The sequence below is a fragment of the Notamacropus eugenii genome, chromosome 3, assembly GCF_028372415.1.
Source record: "Notamacropus eugenii isolate mMacEug1 chromosome 3, mMacEug1.pri_v2, whole genome shotgun sequence".
NCBI lineage: Eukaryota > Metazoa > Chordata > Mammalia > Diprotodontia > Macropodidae > Notamacropus > Notamacropus eugenii.
Window position 1 is genome coordinate 351007090 of NC_092874.1, and position 17266 is coordinate 351024355.

Genomic DNA, 17266 nt, shown 5'->3' on the forward strand with positions numbered 1-17266 from the left:
AGAGTAGAATAATTAGGGGGCAGGATTAGGATGGAGGGAAATATAGTTAGTCTTACATAACATGACTATTATGGAAGTCATTTGCAAAACAACACATATATAGCCTATATTGAATTGCTTGCCTTCTCAGTGGGGATAGGTGGGGAGGGAGGAAGGGAGAGAAGTTGGAACTCAAAGTTTTAAGAAGGAATGTCGAGAATTGTTTTTGCATACTGGAAATAAGAAATGCACGTAATGGGGTATAGAAATCGGTCTTGCCCTACAAGAAAAGAGAGAAAATGGGGATAAGAGAAGGGAAGGGTATGAGAGAATTGAAAGAAAGGCAGATGGGGGAAAGGGGTAATCAGGATGCATGGTATTTGGGAGTGGGGGAGGAGAGAGTTGGGGAGAATATTTAGAACTCAAAATCTTGTGGAAATGAATGTTAAAAACTAAAAATAAATAAATTTTGAAATGAATAAATAAATAAAAAATAGCTGCAAAAATAAAAGAAAAATGCTAACCATTCCCAGAGGAAGAACTGATGGTGTATGAATACAGACTGAAGCATAACTTTTTGTTTTCCTTATTTTTCTTGAAAATTTTTTGTCTGTGTTTTCTTTCACAACATGACTTTTATGGATATGTTTTGCATGACTACACATGTATAACCTATTTCAAATTATTTTTCTTCTCAGTGGGAGGTGGTGGGTTGGGAAGGAGGAAGGGAAAGAATTTGGAACTCAAAGTTTAAAAGCTGTTAAACATTGTTTTTGCATGTAAATGAGGAGAAATAAAATAGTAAATATTCTACTATATTTGATTCCTGATATTTTTAAAAATATGTGCAAATGAGGGAGGCATGTATTTTATATATTATTTTCCATTATTCAACTTTTATAATGCATAAAACTGCAAATATATGCATGTGTGTATATATGTGTGTATATATATATATATATATATATGTGATAGAATCTACATCTCAAACTTCATGTACTGTGTAAGTCTAGTGTAAACTGAAAGATACTTTTGATTGAGTAACAGTTCTCTCACTTAGCATAAAAGAATCACATGGTGCACACGTTCTCCTTTTTTTAATTCTCTGAATAATATGTTCACATTTTAATTTGATTTATTGTAACAATCTTCACTTTCTGTTTCTTTGTGTTTGTGTGTGTTGTTTGTTTTTACAGATTGGATTTTTGACCTTTTTACGGCTCTTTGTTTATCACCTGTATGGTAATCTGGAAGGTTTTGAAGAACAGTTAATTAGACTTCAGCCATATCTGCATGGTAGAATCTCTTTCTATTCGCTAAATTTAAAAAGGTTTTTACTATGTAGTGGAAAATACAAAATTATCATCATTATCCTGAATTATATTTGCTTGCATGGGAAAAATTATTTATCAGAGCAAGTAAAAGACATTTTATTGAATGTTCTTAAATTAAATGCATATACAAATGGAACTTTTTTAAAGGAAATGAGAACGAATGAAAATGTTATTTAATAACAATTACTCACAGAGTTTTACCATAGATAAGGGAAAAAAACAATTAGTCTCCTTCCCTTTTCAGAAACAGTGAACTATGGAGGACATTGCATATATATCACACTTTGTTGATACATAGGTTAGTTTTGCTCGAGTGCTTTTTTCTCTCTCCTTTTTAAAAATTTGTTACAAGAATTGATTGCTCAGCAGGGGGCAGGAAAGGAATATATTCAGCAACCAATATTATATAAAAACAAAAGATGTCATTAATTTTTTTAAAAATAGGGGACATTGTATTTTTCAACAAATATCTTTTCAGAGAGTTCTACTAAATATTAGCTAAGAATAAGAATGGTAGTAGCCTCCTAAATGTATGTAGTGTTTGGATGCCAGTAATAAAGTTTTGTCACATAATGATGTAGGCATATATTACATATAATTTAGTATAGCAATCATTTAGAAAAATTTTATCAAATGAATACTTTAATGAAGGGGTATTATAAGTTATGAATATCTTATATAATTTGAAAGTTATTATTTTATCTTATTTTTTTTAAAGCCAAAGAAAACAAAGTTTATTAAAGATTCACCAAATTGGGTTGCCTCTTAAGGAACCTAAGCATTTGTAATGCTTGTATTCACAAGGGGGCCAGAGAGAATCCCAGCTAGACAGAGTCTGAGCTGGATTGCATCTGAACCAAAAGTTATTATTTTAAAGAGAGGTGATATAGAGATATGGATAGAGAGATGGCTTCAGCAAGGAAAACCTCATACTGTGATTCTGAGCAAAACATTTAACTTCTCAGTGCTCTGGGAAACTTTCTAGTGCTCTAAGGTGTAGAGAAGGTGACAGTGAATTTCCTCAATTGAGAATACCTTATATCAGTGAAATCACAGTTTTATCTATCCCCTTTCTCTAATACTGTAATATTCTTATACATTTCTTTGGGTGATGTGATCACTCAAATGGACTCAATGCTGAGTATTATCATGCTATTTTTTTTTAATTTGGCTATGGCCATACAATCCATCAGTAGCTGATACTCTAGGTCCTAAAAACCAAATTAAATATACAAATGAAGAAAGCAGCTTTCATATTATTCACATTTATCAAGTACTGGCTATGTGCCAGTCACTGGTCTATGTTCTGGGGATACAAAAAGAGATAAAAGACAGTACTTGCCTTAAAGATGCTTATAGTCTAATGAATGAGGCAACATGCAAATATATATATACACAGAAATCTAAATATAGGGGAAAAATAAGAAATAACTAAAAGAGGGAAAGCACTGGAATGAAGAGATTAGAGAAGGCTTCCTATAGAAATGGAGTGTTAATTGGGGCCTAAATGAAGCCAGGGAGGTCAGTAGTCAGAACAGAGGAGAAAGAGTGTCCCAGGCTTGAGAGATAGCTAGAGAAAATTCCTACTGTTGAGAGATGGAGTGTCTTGTATTTGGAAAGGCCAGAAGGTCAATGTTACATGGTACTATGTACAAGTAAGGTATATATAAGATAAAGAGAACTCACTAGAATGAAGCTGGACTGGCAAAGGTTTCCTATAAAACATAGGATTTTAAGTGGGACTTAAAGGAAAGCAGGAAAGTCAGTAGAGAGAAATGAGAAAGGAGAGCATTACAGATACCAGGGTCATCCAGTGAAAATGCCTGGAGATGGAACAGAATGTCTTGTTGGAGGAACAAGGATGAATGCATCACTGGATTATAGAGTATGTGGGATGTAGTTGGGAGCATAAGATATAAGGAGACTAGAAAGAGGGAAGGGTATGGAGATTAGGAAGGACTTTGAATGCCAGAGGATTTATATATTAAGGTGATAGGGAAATGTAAAGTTTTAATTGGGTTCAGAAAATCAACTTCACAAGTACAAAATGTGGAAGGCATGGATAGACTGCCCTTTGTCTTAAAAAAAAAAATCTGGAGGGTTGAATGGACTGCAAGGTCAGTATGAGACAACACTGACTTGGAAGCCCCAAAAGACCATTATTTGAAGCCGAATTGAGAGAGGCATAGGAAAGGTGGTTGTTTTGCCATGTTTTGCTCTGGTCAGAGAGCATCGGGTATCATAGATGCTCATTTCTGGGATACTTCATATTCAAAACACATTTGTAAACTGCCTAAATATCTGGAGGGAGAATGATAAAAATGGAGAAGGGTTGCAAAATCATGCTTAGGTCAATGAGAGGAAATAAAAGTTTTTATCATGGAACAGTTTGGAAAGAAATTTCAAGTATTTAAAGCATTTTCATGTTGGAGGCATAATTAAAATTGTTTTCTTTGCTACAAAGGTCAGAATAAGGAGCAGCAAGTGAAAGCTGAAGAGGGGAAAATTTCAGTTTGATATAAGGAAAATACTTCCTGACAATTGAGAGTTATCCAAAAGTAGAAGTAGCTTGCATTTTGGAGGTATCCCTTCACCAAAGGCCTTCAAGCGAAGGCTAAGTGATTTCTTGTTGGAGATGTGGGCTGAATTATTGTGCTGAAAGGGTTGGACTAGATGACTTTGTAAATCTCTTCTATGGCTGAAATTCTCTTATTTTGTCATTCCACCTTGATGGCACCTCTTTCTCTAATTTCTTTCCAATTTGTCCTTTCAAAGCAGCAAGAATCATTGTCAAGTGTCATTTTGATCATGTTATCTGCCTTTTCAGAATCTTGCAATTTTGTAATCTTTTACATAAAATTCAAGTTCATGTTGTTAGACTTTAAAAACCATATGTTCCAAGGGGGTGGAGCCAAGATGGCGGAGTAGAAAGACACACATACGCTAGCTCCAAACCCATAGCCCATAAAATATCTGTAAAAAAGAACTCCCAACAAATTCTGGAGCAGCAGAAGCCACAGAACAACAGAGCGCACAAGATTTCTGTTCCATAGGGACCTGAAAACCTCTTGCAAAGGGTCCTTCATGCTGTGGACCCGGAGCCAAGCCCAGTCCTGCCTTGGCCACGTGGCACTGACAGGAACAGATCCCAGCAGGCTTCAGGGACAGAATCTCCAGCAGCCGCGCAGGTCCCTCCACCCATGGGCCCCAAAGGTTGGTGAGAGGGTCTTCTCGGCTTGCCGAGATGGGAGTGGGGTGCCCCCATAACTCAGACCCCTTCAGGAGGCAGCAGCAGAGGCAGCAGCAGACAAGGGCTCCCCAAGCATGCAGGAGCCAGGATCCATTGTTGAAGGTCTCTGCATAAACCCCCTGAGGGAATTGAGCCCGTGAGGCTGCCATGCCCCCACCTGAGCACCTGAACTTAATCTCACACCGAATAGCAGCCCTGCCCCCGCCTAAAGCCCTGAGGATGGAGAGAAGCATTTGAATCTCAGACCCCAAGCACTGGCTGGGAGGATCTGGAGGCAAAGTGGGTGTGAAGAGAATATTCAAAAGTCAAGTCACTGGCTGGGAAAATGCCCAGAAAAGGGAAAAAAAATAAAACTATAGAAGGTTGCTTTCTTGGTGAACAGGTATTTCCTCCCCTCCTTTCTGATGAGGAAGAGCAATGCTTACCATCAGGGAAAGACACAGAAGTCAAGGCTTCTGTATCCCAGCCCACTCAATGGGCTCAGGCCATGGAAGAGCTCAAAAAGGATTTTGAAAATCAAGTTAGAGAGGTGGAGGAAAAACTGGGAAGAGCAATGAGAGACATGCAAGTAAAGCATGAAAAACAAGTAAACACCCTGCTAAAGGAGACACAAAAATATGCTGAAGAAAATAACACCTTGAAAAATAGGCTAACTCAATTGGCAAAAGAGGTTCAAATAGCCAATGAGGAGAAGAATGCTTTCAAAAGCAGAATTAGCCAAATGGAAAAGGAGGTTCAAAAGCTCACTGAAGAAAATAGTTCTTTCAAAATTAGAATGGAACAGATGGAGGCTAATGACTTTATGAGAAACCAAGAAATCACAAAACAAAACCAAAAGAATGAGAAAATGGAAGGTAATGTGAAATATCTCATTGGAAAAACAACTGATCTGGAAAATAGACCCAGGAGAGATAATTTAAAAATTATGGGACTACCTGAAAGCCATGACCAAAAAAGAGCCTAGACATCATCTTTCATGAAATTATCAAGGAAAACTGCCCTGAGATTCTAGAACCAGAGGGCAAAATAAGTATTCAAGGAATCCACCGATCATCTCCTGAAAGAGATCCAAAAAGAGAAACTCCTAGGAACATTGTGGCCAAATTCCAGAGTTCCCAGGTCAAGGAGAAAATATTGCAAGCAGCTAGAAAGAAACAATTCAAGTACTGTGGAAATACAATCAGGATAACACAAGCTCTAACAGCTTCAACATTAAGGGATCGAAGGGTGTGGAATAGGATATTCCAGAAGTCGAAGGAACTAGGACTAAAACCAAGAATCACCTACCCAGCAAAACTGAGCATAATACTTCAGGGGAAAAATTGGTCTTTCAATGAAATAGAGGACTTTCAAGCATTCTTGATGAAAAGACCAGAGCTGAAAAGAAAATTTGACTTTCAAACACAAGAATGAAGAGAAGCATGAAAAGGTAAACAGCAAAGAGAAGTCATAAGGGACTTATAAAAGTTGAACTGTTTACATTCCTACATGGAAAGACAATATTTGTAACTCTTGAAAATATTCAGTATCCGTGTACTGGGTGAGATTACACACACACACACACACACATGCACACGCATACACACACACACACATAGAGACAGAGTGCACAGAGTGAATTGAAGATGATGAGATCATATCTTAAAAAAATGAAATCAAGTAGTGAGAGAGAAATATATTGGGAGGAGAAAGGGAGAAATGGAATGGGGCAAATTATCTCTCATAAAAGAGGCAAGCAAAAGACTTATTAGTGGAGGGATAAAGAGGGGAGGGGAGAGAAAAACATGAAGTTTACTCTCATCACATTCCACTAAAGGAAGGAATAAAATGCACACTCATTGTGGTATGAAAACCTATCTTACAATACAGGAAAGTGGGGGAAAAGAGGATAAGCAGAGTGGGGGGAATGATGGAAGGGAGGGCATGGGGAGGAGGAAGCAATTTGAGGTCGACACTCATGGGGAGGGACAGGATCAAAAGACAGAATAGAAGTAATGGGGGACAGGATAGGATGGAGGGAAATATAGTTAGTCTTATACAACATGACTATTATGGAAATCATTTGCAAAACTATACAGATTTGGCCTATATTGAATTGCTTGCCTTCCAAAGGGAAGGGGTGGGGAGGGAGGGAGGAAGAGAAGTCGGAACTCAGAGTTTTAGCAACAACTGTTGAGTACTGTTCTTGCCACTAGGAAATAAGAAATACAGGTAAAGGGGTATAGAAAGTTATGTGGCCCTACAGGACAAAAGAGAAGATGAGAACAAGGGCAGGGAGGGATGATAGAAGAGAGGGCAGATTGGTGATAGGAGCAATCAGAATGCTTGGTGTTTTGGGGTGGGGGGAGGGGACAAATGGGGAGAAAATTTGGAACCCAAAATTTTGTGAAAATGAATGTTATAAGTTAAATAAATAAATAAAATAAAAAATAAAATAAAAAAACCATTTGTTCCTTGCCTGTCTTTATCTTCTCATTTTGATATAATATGCAATTGAATCAGATAGTGTGCTTGTACTCCTCCCTCACCTTCATGTCTTAAGATCCCTAACGTGCTGTAAAGTTGGAAAAGGGACAATAGGAATGCTTTTCTTGAGGTCTGCAGGTGTAGCAGGCCCATTGATCAACAAGTATTTATTAAAGTTTCTACCACGTGCGAAACACTGTGCTGGGCATTGGACCTAGGCGAAGACCAAAAAGAACCATGAACTGTTGTCATAGAGATTATATTCTATACCAGGAGACAATTTGTACGTATCGAAGGTACAATATGTACCTATTCTACATGCCTTGCTTTATTCTTTTAACCCTCACTTAGATTAGGAGGGGTCCCCAGATCATGGCTGTTTCATCTCCCCTCAGGATTCTAGGGAAAACCCAGAGCTATTGGACTATTTTTTCTAATGCTATGACTTGTGGACTTTTCCCCACGATTATCAGTTTATTTCAGTTAGCTAGACTTGGTATTCCTTCATGAAGTCTATGACATGTCCTACAAGTATATAAAAGCCCAGGAGAAAGTAGGTTCAAGTTTAGAGAATACACACGTGAGATTTGGGTTGGAAGTCCTTTGTTTCCCTTTATGGGTGTATGATAGGTGTCTCATGAAGTTACCCTTAGGCATGATCATGACAAAGAAATTCCTTTTTTAACATGGATCTGAATCTTCTTGGAAATTTATAGTCTTAGAAAATTATCTGTGGGCACTGAAAAATTAAATGACTTGATGAAGGTCACAATTCCAAGACCAGCTCTATAATATTCCACACTGTATCTTCCTGAAAGTTAACAGTATTCTGATTGATTTGTTGGAGGCAGCCAGGCTTAGAAGTATGCAATGAGTTTGAAGCTTCAGTTAGAAGGAAGATAGTGAATGTATTGAGTCTACATTTGAATGACACCAATTAATACCAGTATTTTGGAAAGGGTTGGGCTAAAAAAGCTGGAGTCGGATTGTTAATCATATAATAATTCTTATGTATTGATTAGACATCTGTTATGTATCTATCATGTCTTTATGTCTAATTGGTACATTCCATACATGATTGAGGAATAACTATATTTAACTGGTCATTTAGTCATAATGAACTACCTGTATTGCTTTTGACTTCTTTATATTGCAATATTATATTTCCCCACAAAGATTCATAAATATATCTTCTAAATCTTAATTGAAAATGTTATAGTTCTTTCAAATTTTAAGTAGTGAAGTTAAATATAGTATAATAAGTAAAAGACAGATGGAATTAAATGTAAAATAATAATGATGTTTTGAAAACTTTTTTTCCCATTCAATAGCACTTTATTTTTGTGGAATCGCCTACTATAAATATCCCAACATGCTTTCGAGTATGGCTTTTATACAGAAGACTGGTGAAGTCATTTGTAATCTAAAAGGGTTTTCTGAAGCATATGTAGACCCTAATACAAAACAGGATCTGGGTTTTCCTGACATGGTAGGTAACCATCTAATATATCAGACAGCATTAGTATGATTTAAAAAGCATGCTTGTTATTTAATAAGGATTCATAAAGACGTATTTAACTGGACAAATTTCCTCGACTCTGTGTAAACAGCACAGCTATTAATATATAGTGATCCAAAATATTTAATAATAATGAATGTATTTTCTAGGATTTCTTTAGTTTAAAAATTAATATAACTATTACTTTGGTGGCATAATGACATGAATGAATAAACAAAATTTATTAAGAATTTACTATACTTCAAGCACTGTTCTAAGCACTAGTATTACAGATTTTAAAAAATAAACTTGAAAAATTGTTCAGTTGTTGAGTTGTGTCTGACTCTTTGTGGCCCCATTTGAAATTTTTTGGCAAATATACTGGAATGGTTTGCTGTTTCCTCCTCCATCTCATTTTACAGATAAGGAACTGAGGCAGAGTTAAATGACTTGCCCAAGGTCACACAACCAGTGTCTGAGGTCAGAGTTAAACTCAGGAAGATGAGTCTTCGTGGCTCCAGACCTGGTATCTACAATTGGTGCCTACCATTTCGTATGGAGATCGTGGGTTGAGATACTGAGGAGGAACATAAGCACATAAATCAGGTAGTTGGATAGACATCCAAGTGTGCAGCTCCTCAGCCCCTTCAGCTCCATGGTTAAGGGACAAGCATGGGCTGTGGCTTGTTGTACAATGGATACATAATCCGGTTAATAGCCCATAATTCTGAATCTCAGTCATTGTGTCTGTTACTATTGGTGTGCAAATTCACAGGGATCATAGGAAAGATTAATTAATGGACAGGTGGCCTGACTACAACTCTTGTTATTGACTACAAGGACATTGTGATCAGGAGGGCTTTGCACACACATCATACTTTCACTCAATGAAGCTGGTTAAAATGATTATTGGATGTATAGGTCGTTCTTCTTTCTTGTTTATTCTTTTAAATATTTTTGATACCTTTTTAAAATTTAATTTAATTTAAAATTCTCTACTCAGTTATAATCAGGAATACTTGTAAATCCTGTCTTTCAATAAAGTCTGTTTCCTCCTTGTACATTGGTACTGTTTTGCTGTGCAAAATCATTCTTGGTGTTCATATATTTTGCCTTCTGGATTGTCATGTGCTAAACTCTCTGTCCCTTTATCTTGGTGGCTGCTAAACACTATGTAATCCTAAGAATGATTCATCAGTACTTCAACACTTTCTTTCTAGCAACTTGCAGTATATTTTCTTTGACCTAGAATAGGGGTGGGGAAACATAGGCCACATGTGACCCTCTAGGTCCTCAAGTATGGCCCTTTGACTGAATCTAAACTTCACAGAAAAAATCCCCTTAATGAAAGGATTTGTTCTGTAAAACTTGAACTCAGTCAAAAGGCTACACCTAAGGACCTGGAAGGCCACATGTGCCCTCAAAGGCCACAGGTTCCCTACTCCTGAACTTAGAAACTCTGGATTTTGACAATGACACGTTGGGGAGTTTTTATTTTGGGGTTTCTTCTAAAAGGTTTCTGTTTTCATTTTGTTCTTTGGTTCCAAAAGATCTGGACAATTTCCTTCCATAATCTCTTAAAATATGATGTCTAAATTTTTTTAGATTATAGTATCTAGGTTGTCCAGTGGTTCCTAAATAATTTCTCATCGACTGGTTTTCCAGATCTCTTATTTTTGATTGGAAATACTTTCTATTTTCTTAGATTATTTCAGACTTTGAATATTTCTTATTTTCTCATGGAATTATCTTATTTGATTCATTTTAATTTTCAAGTTACCTGCTGCTTGGGCCAAGTTTTGTATCTTTCTGTGCTAAATTGTTATTTTCCTTCTAAGTCTTTCTTCACAGCTCTCATTTCTTTTTCAATTCTTGAAAACTGCCTGGTCTTATCTTTTGACAGTTTATCAATTTGGAAATGGCTCTTATTCTTAAATGTGACTCAGTTCCTCTATAATTGAGAAATGAGACCTTTATCATTAATATGATCATTTACTTCAATGTATTTTATGTAATCTATTTCATTGATCCACCATTCTCTCTCTTAGCCAGTTCCAAATTGCTTTGATGATGACCACTTTGTAATACAGTTTCAGTTCACCCTATTGTAATACAGTTTCAAATTTTGAAGCCACTGTCCTTCACAATTTTTTCATTGATAATCTTGATATAGTTGACCTTTTGTTCTTCCAGATGAATTTTATTTTTTTCTAGCTCTAGGAAATAATTTTTTGGGGGGTAATTTGATTGGTATGGCACTGAATAAGGAAATTAATTTAGGCAGAATTGCCATTATTATTATGTTGTCTCAGCCTACAAGACAATTAATATTTCTCAGATTGCTTAGATCTAACTTAATTTGTATGAAAAATGATCTGTAGCTGTGTTCATATAGTTCCTGGGTTTTTCTTGGCAAGTAGACTTCCAAGTATTTTATACTGGCTATAGTTATTTTATTTATTTATTTGTCTATTTATCTATCTGTTTGTTTGTTTGTTTGTCTCTCTGTTTATTTATGGTCTGCTGTGAGTTTCCATTTTAAAGGTAAATTCATCATATATTCTAAACTATAATTACTTATATATTTTCCTACTTCCTATTTTCCTTACTACCCTTTTCACCCTATTTCTATCCCTCCTAACTCTTCTACGTTATTTCTACCCGATACCTTGCACTTCTATTCTTTAACCTACCTTTCCTCCAAGGATCCCTCCCTTATCCTCTCCCTGTACCCTGTCCCCTCACCCTCTTATTCCTTTCTGAATTCAGAAGATTTTTATACCCTCTTAATTACATGTTATTCTTCTTTATCCATTCTCATTAATCTAAATACCTTTCTATGCTCCTCCTTATCCGATTCCCCTTCCCTATCCCCTTACCATCTTACTTCCTTCTGAATTTAGAAGACTTTTATGCTCATACATATATATATGCGTGTGTGTATGTATATATGTGTGTATGTGTATATACATATATTTGCCTCTTTGACCCATTCCTGATCAAAGTAGGGTTCTAGAACAACCTCCCCCTCTTGCCCCAATCTAATTCCTCAGTATCAGTTCTTCCTTTCAAACCTCACTTGGATGAAATAATTACTCTTTTTACCTTTTCCTACATCCTTTTTTTTTTAAGATTTACCCATACTGAGATCTACCTCATGCTTTCTTTCAAACTACCCAATTACTAATGACAGTCTTAGACATATGGTTTATGTTCCATATACAAAAAAGTAAATGATTAGTCCTTATTGAGTCCCTCATAATTAGTTTTTGATGTTTACCTTATATTTCTCTTGCATCTGTTAAAATTTCTAGTAAGTTCTGGTCTTTTTGCAATAGAATCTTGAAAGTCTGTCAGTTCACCAAATGGCCATTTATTTCATTCAAGATTTACTTAGCTGAGTATGATATTTTTGGCTGTAACCCTGGTTCTTTTGCTCTTCAATATATAGTGTTTCAAGACCTGTGGTCTTTTAGTGTAGCCACTGCTAGGTCTTGTGTAATTCTAATTGTGATTCTGTCATATTTGAGTTGTTTTTTTCTTGTTGCTCATAATATTTTCTCCTTAACCTGGGGGTTTTACAGTTTGGTTATGATATTCTGGAAGTTTTTTCTCTAAGGATGTCTTTCAGGTGGTGATCAGCAGATTTTTTCTATTTCTACTTTCCCCTCTTATTCTAACACTTCAGGATAATTTTCTTTAATTCTTTTGTTATTCTATCAAGGTTCTTTTTTTCTAATTGTACTTTTCAGGTAATCCAATTATTCTTATGTTTTCTCTTCTTGATCTGCTCTCCAGATCCCTTGTTTTTCTTATGAGATGTGTCACATTCTCTTCTATTTTTTCAATCTTTATATTTTCTTTGATTATTTCTTGGTCTCGTATAACTTTGCTGACTTCTCCTTGTCCAATTCCAATTTTCAAGGAATCATTTTCTTCCTTAAGATTCTATATCTCCTTTTCCATTTGGTTGACTTTGTTTCATAATCTTTTTTTTCTTAGATTGTTCTTACTTTTCAAAAAAATCTCTATTATTTGATTTTTGAAGTTTTTTTGAGTCTTATGAATTCTTTTTGGGCAAGTGACTCTTCAATGTTACTCTTTGGGATAGGAGAGACTTTTTGCTTCACTTCCTCTGAAGATGAACCTCAGTCTTCTCTATGTATATGGTTGGGTTCTTTCTCCTTTGCTTGCTCCTTTCTGTTTTGGTTTTTTCTTTAATTTTTAGCAGTATGTAATTAGGATCACCTCTAATCCTGGGGTGTGTGGGATGGCACTGCTGGTCTCAGATCCTTCTTAATTTTATTTTTTGAGCTTTGTCCTGGGCCCAACCTATGCACTCCTTTCCTTCTCCAAGCCCCAGCTAGGGACCCATGGCACACTATGCTGGAAATGCTCTTGCTCCCTGAGGACTCCTCCTTCCCCCAGTGGCTATAACCTTCGATTCTTTCCTCTGGCTTGGAACTCAGACCAAAAACTCAGCTCTCCTATAAGTGCCCATAACAAGCAACATTCCTTCCCTACTGCTTCTGCACTCACCAGGCATGTGTTGATTCCTTCTCACCCAGGACTGTGACTTGATAGCAGTGCTGGGCCTGGCATCCCTTGTCAGCAGAGGCTTCCTCATCTGAGCTCCCTGCTCAGGTGCTCAACTCCTCAATAGTGTTTGAGAGGTAAAAATTCCTGTGGCCCAGATCGAGGTTATCTCCCAACCCATTTGCCCCCAGAGCTAGCCTAGAGATATTTACACTTCATTTAGGGCTAAACCTCTATCCTGGGCTACTTCTTCAAATATGGAGTTGTCCCAGGGATCTCTGTTTTGCCCCAACTCTTGTTTATTTTTGCCACCTCCATCGACTCCGAGGTGGTGTTTTGTCTTGTTTGTGTAAGAAATTCATAGAGCTTGGAATTCTCTGAACTATGCCATTTTCCCAGAATCCTATCCCCTATACTTATTTTAAATAGAGTGTCTCTTTCTATCTCTTCTGCTGGACTTTGTTGGTAATATAGAGAGAAATACTGATGATTTATATGGGTTTACTTTGTATCCTGCAACTTTTCTGAAGTTAATTATTTAAACTACTTTTTTAGTTGATTCTCTATCATTCTATAAATATACTATCATATCATCTCCAAAGAGTGATAGCTTGTTTTCTCCTTACCTAGTCTAATTTCTTCAATTTATTTTTCTTCTTATTACTATAGCTACCATTTCTACTCAATATTGAATAATACTGTGATAATGAGCATCCTTGCTTCATCTCTAAATCTTACTGGAAAGGACTCTAGCTTCTCCCCATTATAGTTGATGGTGTTTGATAGATACTATTTATCATTTTAAGGAAAAGTTCCATTTATTCCTTTATATCATAGTGGGGTTTTTTTTTTTACAGTAATGAGTGTTTATTTTATCAAAAGCTTTTGCTGCATCTATTGAGATAATGACATGACTTTTGTGTTTTCTTTTAACTGCTATGGTCAGTGTTCCTGATGGTCTTCCTAATTTTGAGCCAGCCCTGCAGTCTGGGTATAAATCCCACCTTTTCCTCATTTGTGGTCTTTCTGATATATTGCTATTATCTCCTTTGTAGTATCTTATTTAAAATTTTTCTATCAATATTCATTAAGTAATTTGGTCTTCATGTTTCTTTCTCTGTTTGTGCTCCTTATGGTTTAGGATCAGCATAATACTTATGTCATAGAAGAAATTCAGTAGGATTCTTTCTTTGCTTATTTTTCCAAATTGTTTTTGTAGTGTTGGAATTAATTGTTCTTTAAGTGTTTGGTGGAATTTACTTATAATTCCATCTGGTCCTGGGGATTTGTTTTTAGTAAGCTCATTTATTTTTTGTTCAATTGTCTTTTCTAGGATTGGGTTATATAAGTATTCTACTTCCCCTTTGGTTATTCTAAGCTATTTATATTTTTTATATTAATCCATTTCAATTAGATTATCAAATTTATTGCATATAACTGGACAAAATAGCTCCTAATAATTGCTTTCCTTTCAACTTCACTGGTGGTGAATTCATCTTTTTCATTTTTAATACTGGCAATTTGACTTTGGGGTAGGTAGGTGGCATGGTAGATAGAGCTATATCAAAAGCCTTTAATCTCCTGAGCCAATTAATTGTCCACTATGGTTTTATACCTTTTAAGGAATAAAACTGCACCAATTGACATGATGGAGAACTCTGGTAAATATTTCTCCTATCATGCCATATAAGGTCTAAAGAAGGAAACAAATAAAAAATGTGCTTTTGAAGCATAATTATTAAGATTTAGCAATTAATTAGATATTTGGTCTGAGAGAGACAGAATAGTCAAAGATGACTGATCCCAAGATTGAGAACTTGATTGGTGTAAAAAGATGGTGGTGCCCTAAAGTTAAGAGGCACATTTGGAAGAAGTGTAGGTTTTGGTGAAATATGATGACTGTTTTGAAGATGTTGAGTTTATGAGAAATGTCCAATAGACAGTTGACCAAGTGGAGGTTGTTGAGATCATTATGAAAGAATGTGTAGAAAAGGAAGCAGTGCCAGGACAGTTTGGCAATAGCCATAATTGGGTGGCAATATATGGATTCCCAACTTTTAAATGAGGGTTATAGAAAGTGAAGAATGTATCCATATACTTTGATTTAATTTAGCCTTGCTGGGGCTACAAATCTATTTGAGACTGCTTTTAGCAATCCTGATCTTCATAATCACCAATATTTTCTCCTTTAAAATTGCATTTGTGTATGTAATTATGTTTCACATGCTTATATGTGTATATGTTGTCTCATTGATAGAATGTGAGCTTCTCTAGGGCAGGAACAATTTCATTTTTATCTTTATATCCCTAATGCTTGCTGCAGAGTAGGAAAGAAGGAAACAACCATTTATTAAGTGTCTGCTATGTGCCAGGCACTGTGCTAAATGCTTGTCAAGTATTATCTCAGTTAGCCCTTACAACAACCCTAAGAGGGAAGTACTATTGTTATTCCCATGTAACAGTTAAAGAAACTGGGGCAAATAGAGTTTGGATGATTTACTCAGGATCACACAGTGTCAGTAGCTAAATTTGAACTCAGATCTTCCCAACTCTAGGCCCAGTGCATGCCATCTGGTTACCTCCATAGACATTTTTAATAAATGCTGATTGATTGGTTGATAAATATTTCCCTTGTTAAGCTCAACCAAGTGGGCACGTATTTAAAACAGTATATGTTGTAATGACATTTTCATATAATGAAATGCCTTTTTTATAATTTAAAAAGTTAAATTATTCATCCTATTTCAGTTTCCTCATCTATAAGTTTAGAGAATGGTATTTTATGACAGCTAAGAGCACCTCAACTCCAAAATTCTATGAACTTATGTCATTTTGACTGATTTTGATCCACCTTATTTAGTCTCATAATTACACTCCCATTTTATGTTCTGAATATCACTGATATTAATTGAATATTACTACCATATGTTACCATGGCAAATTAACATATAAGGACTACTTGATAACCTCAGTTTCTTCTTAATTCCAAAGAATTAAGAACAGTACAGGCTAATCCGTTGTACCTTTTCCAGTTCATCCAAGCATATAATTGTCACCTTTCACAGTCTTCCCTCCACTTCCCCATTTTCTCCCACTGTTTTTTGGTTGTTTTTGATTATTAGGAAATTCATTGCTGGATTTATATACCTTAATGTGATTTCCCTTTGGATTCTTTGCCAGTAATGCTTTGCTTGACCCAAAACAATTTCACCCAAGAGTAGGACTTTCCCTGAAGACTCTCATCTTCACTATGTGGATCACCTTAATTTGAGGGAAACTTTACATATACTTTAGCCCTTGTGAGCTCAACAGAAGGGGGAAGAGAGAAAAAGGAATAAACATTTAGATAGCACCTGTTACATGTTGTGCTATTCAAAAAAAAAAAAATATTAGCCAACTCATTTGCTCTCACAACAACCCTTCCAGATTAAGTGCATTTTTTCAGTTAAGGGAACCGAGGTAAACAAAGGTTAAATTACTTGCCCAATGTCACACAGCTAGTGTCTAAGCTTGGCTTCAGACTCAGGTCCTCCTGATTCTAGGTCCAGTGCTCTATGCTACCAACTGTCGTCTGGGAAATATCTCAGCTTTGTAGGCACAGTGCAGTGTCCCTACATCTCTGTCTTTCATTTGCTACAAACTAGGCAGTGTCTCTTGTATTGCATTAAGTTTCTCTGTGTTTTGATAGATTTTGTACCTAAAGTAAAATGATATCATTTAATATATTTTACTGATCCATGGTTATGACTTTGACAAATTACATTATCAATTCAATGATTATAGGTACTTGCTATTTGTAGGGAATTATGCTAAGTTCTGGGAGAGATCCAAAATTTATATATGAAACTGTTCCTGCACTATTGGAATTTATAATCTAGTAGGTAGATAAGACACATGCACAGTAATTATATGAAAACATAAAGGATCAGTGATTTTGTTAGGATAAGAAATTTCTATGGGAGAATTCTATCTAACAATTGTTTGCAGCCAATCTGTGGCTTACATAATAGATACATTCTAGGGAGCTGCTTAAAGCACATAAAACTTAAAGAATTTTCTCAGAGTGACATAATGGTCAGAGGTTAGATTTTAATGGAGCCTATCCTTCCTCTCAGCCTAATATGTTATACTATCTATATGTTATAGAATATTCTGGTACATATACAGAGTACTTGGGATGACATCTTTCCACATAGAAAGAGT

At 35.9% G+C, this 17266-nt stretch overlaps 1 protein-coding gene across 8 annotated transcripts in view; it reads left to right on the plus strand.

Moving 5' to 3' along the window:
* Window positions 1–17266, plus strand: part of TMEM232 (transmembrane protein 232) — a 324122-nt gene that overhangs the window by 63667 nt on the left and 243189 nt on the right. For all 8 annotated transcript variants that reach the window (XM_072597246.1, XM_072597243.1, XM_072597242.1 and 5 more), the window contains 2 exons: window positions 1176–1275; window positions 8361–8518. In XM_072597246.1, the coding sequence (XP_072453347.1) occupies window positions 1176–1275; window positions 8361–8518 (258 nt within the window). The remainder of the gene's footprint in view (window positions 1–1175; window positions 1276–8360; window positions 8519–17266) is intronic.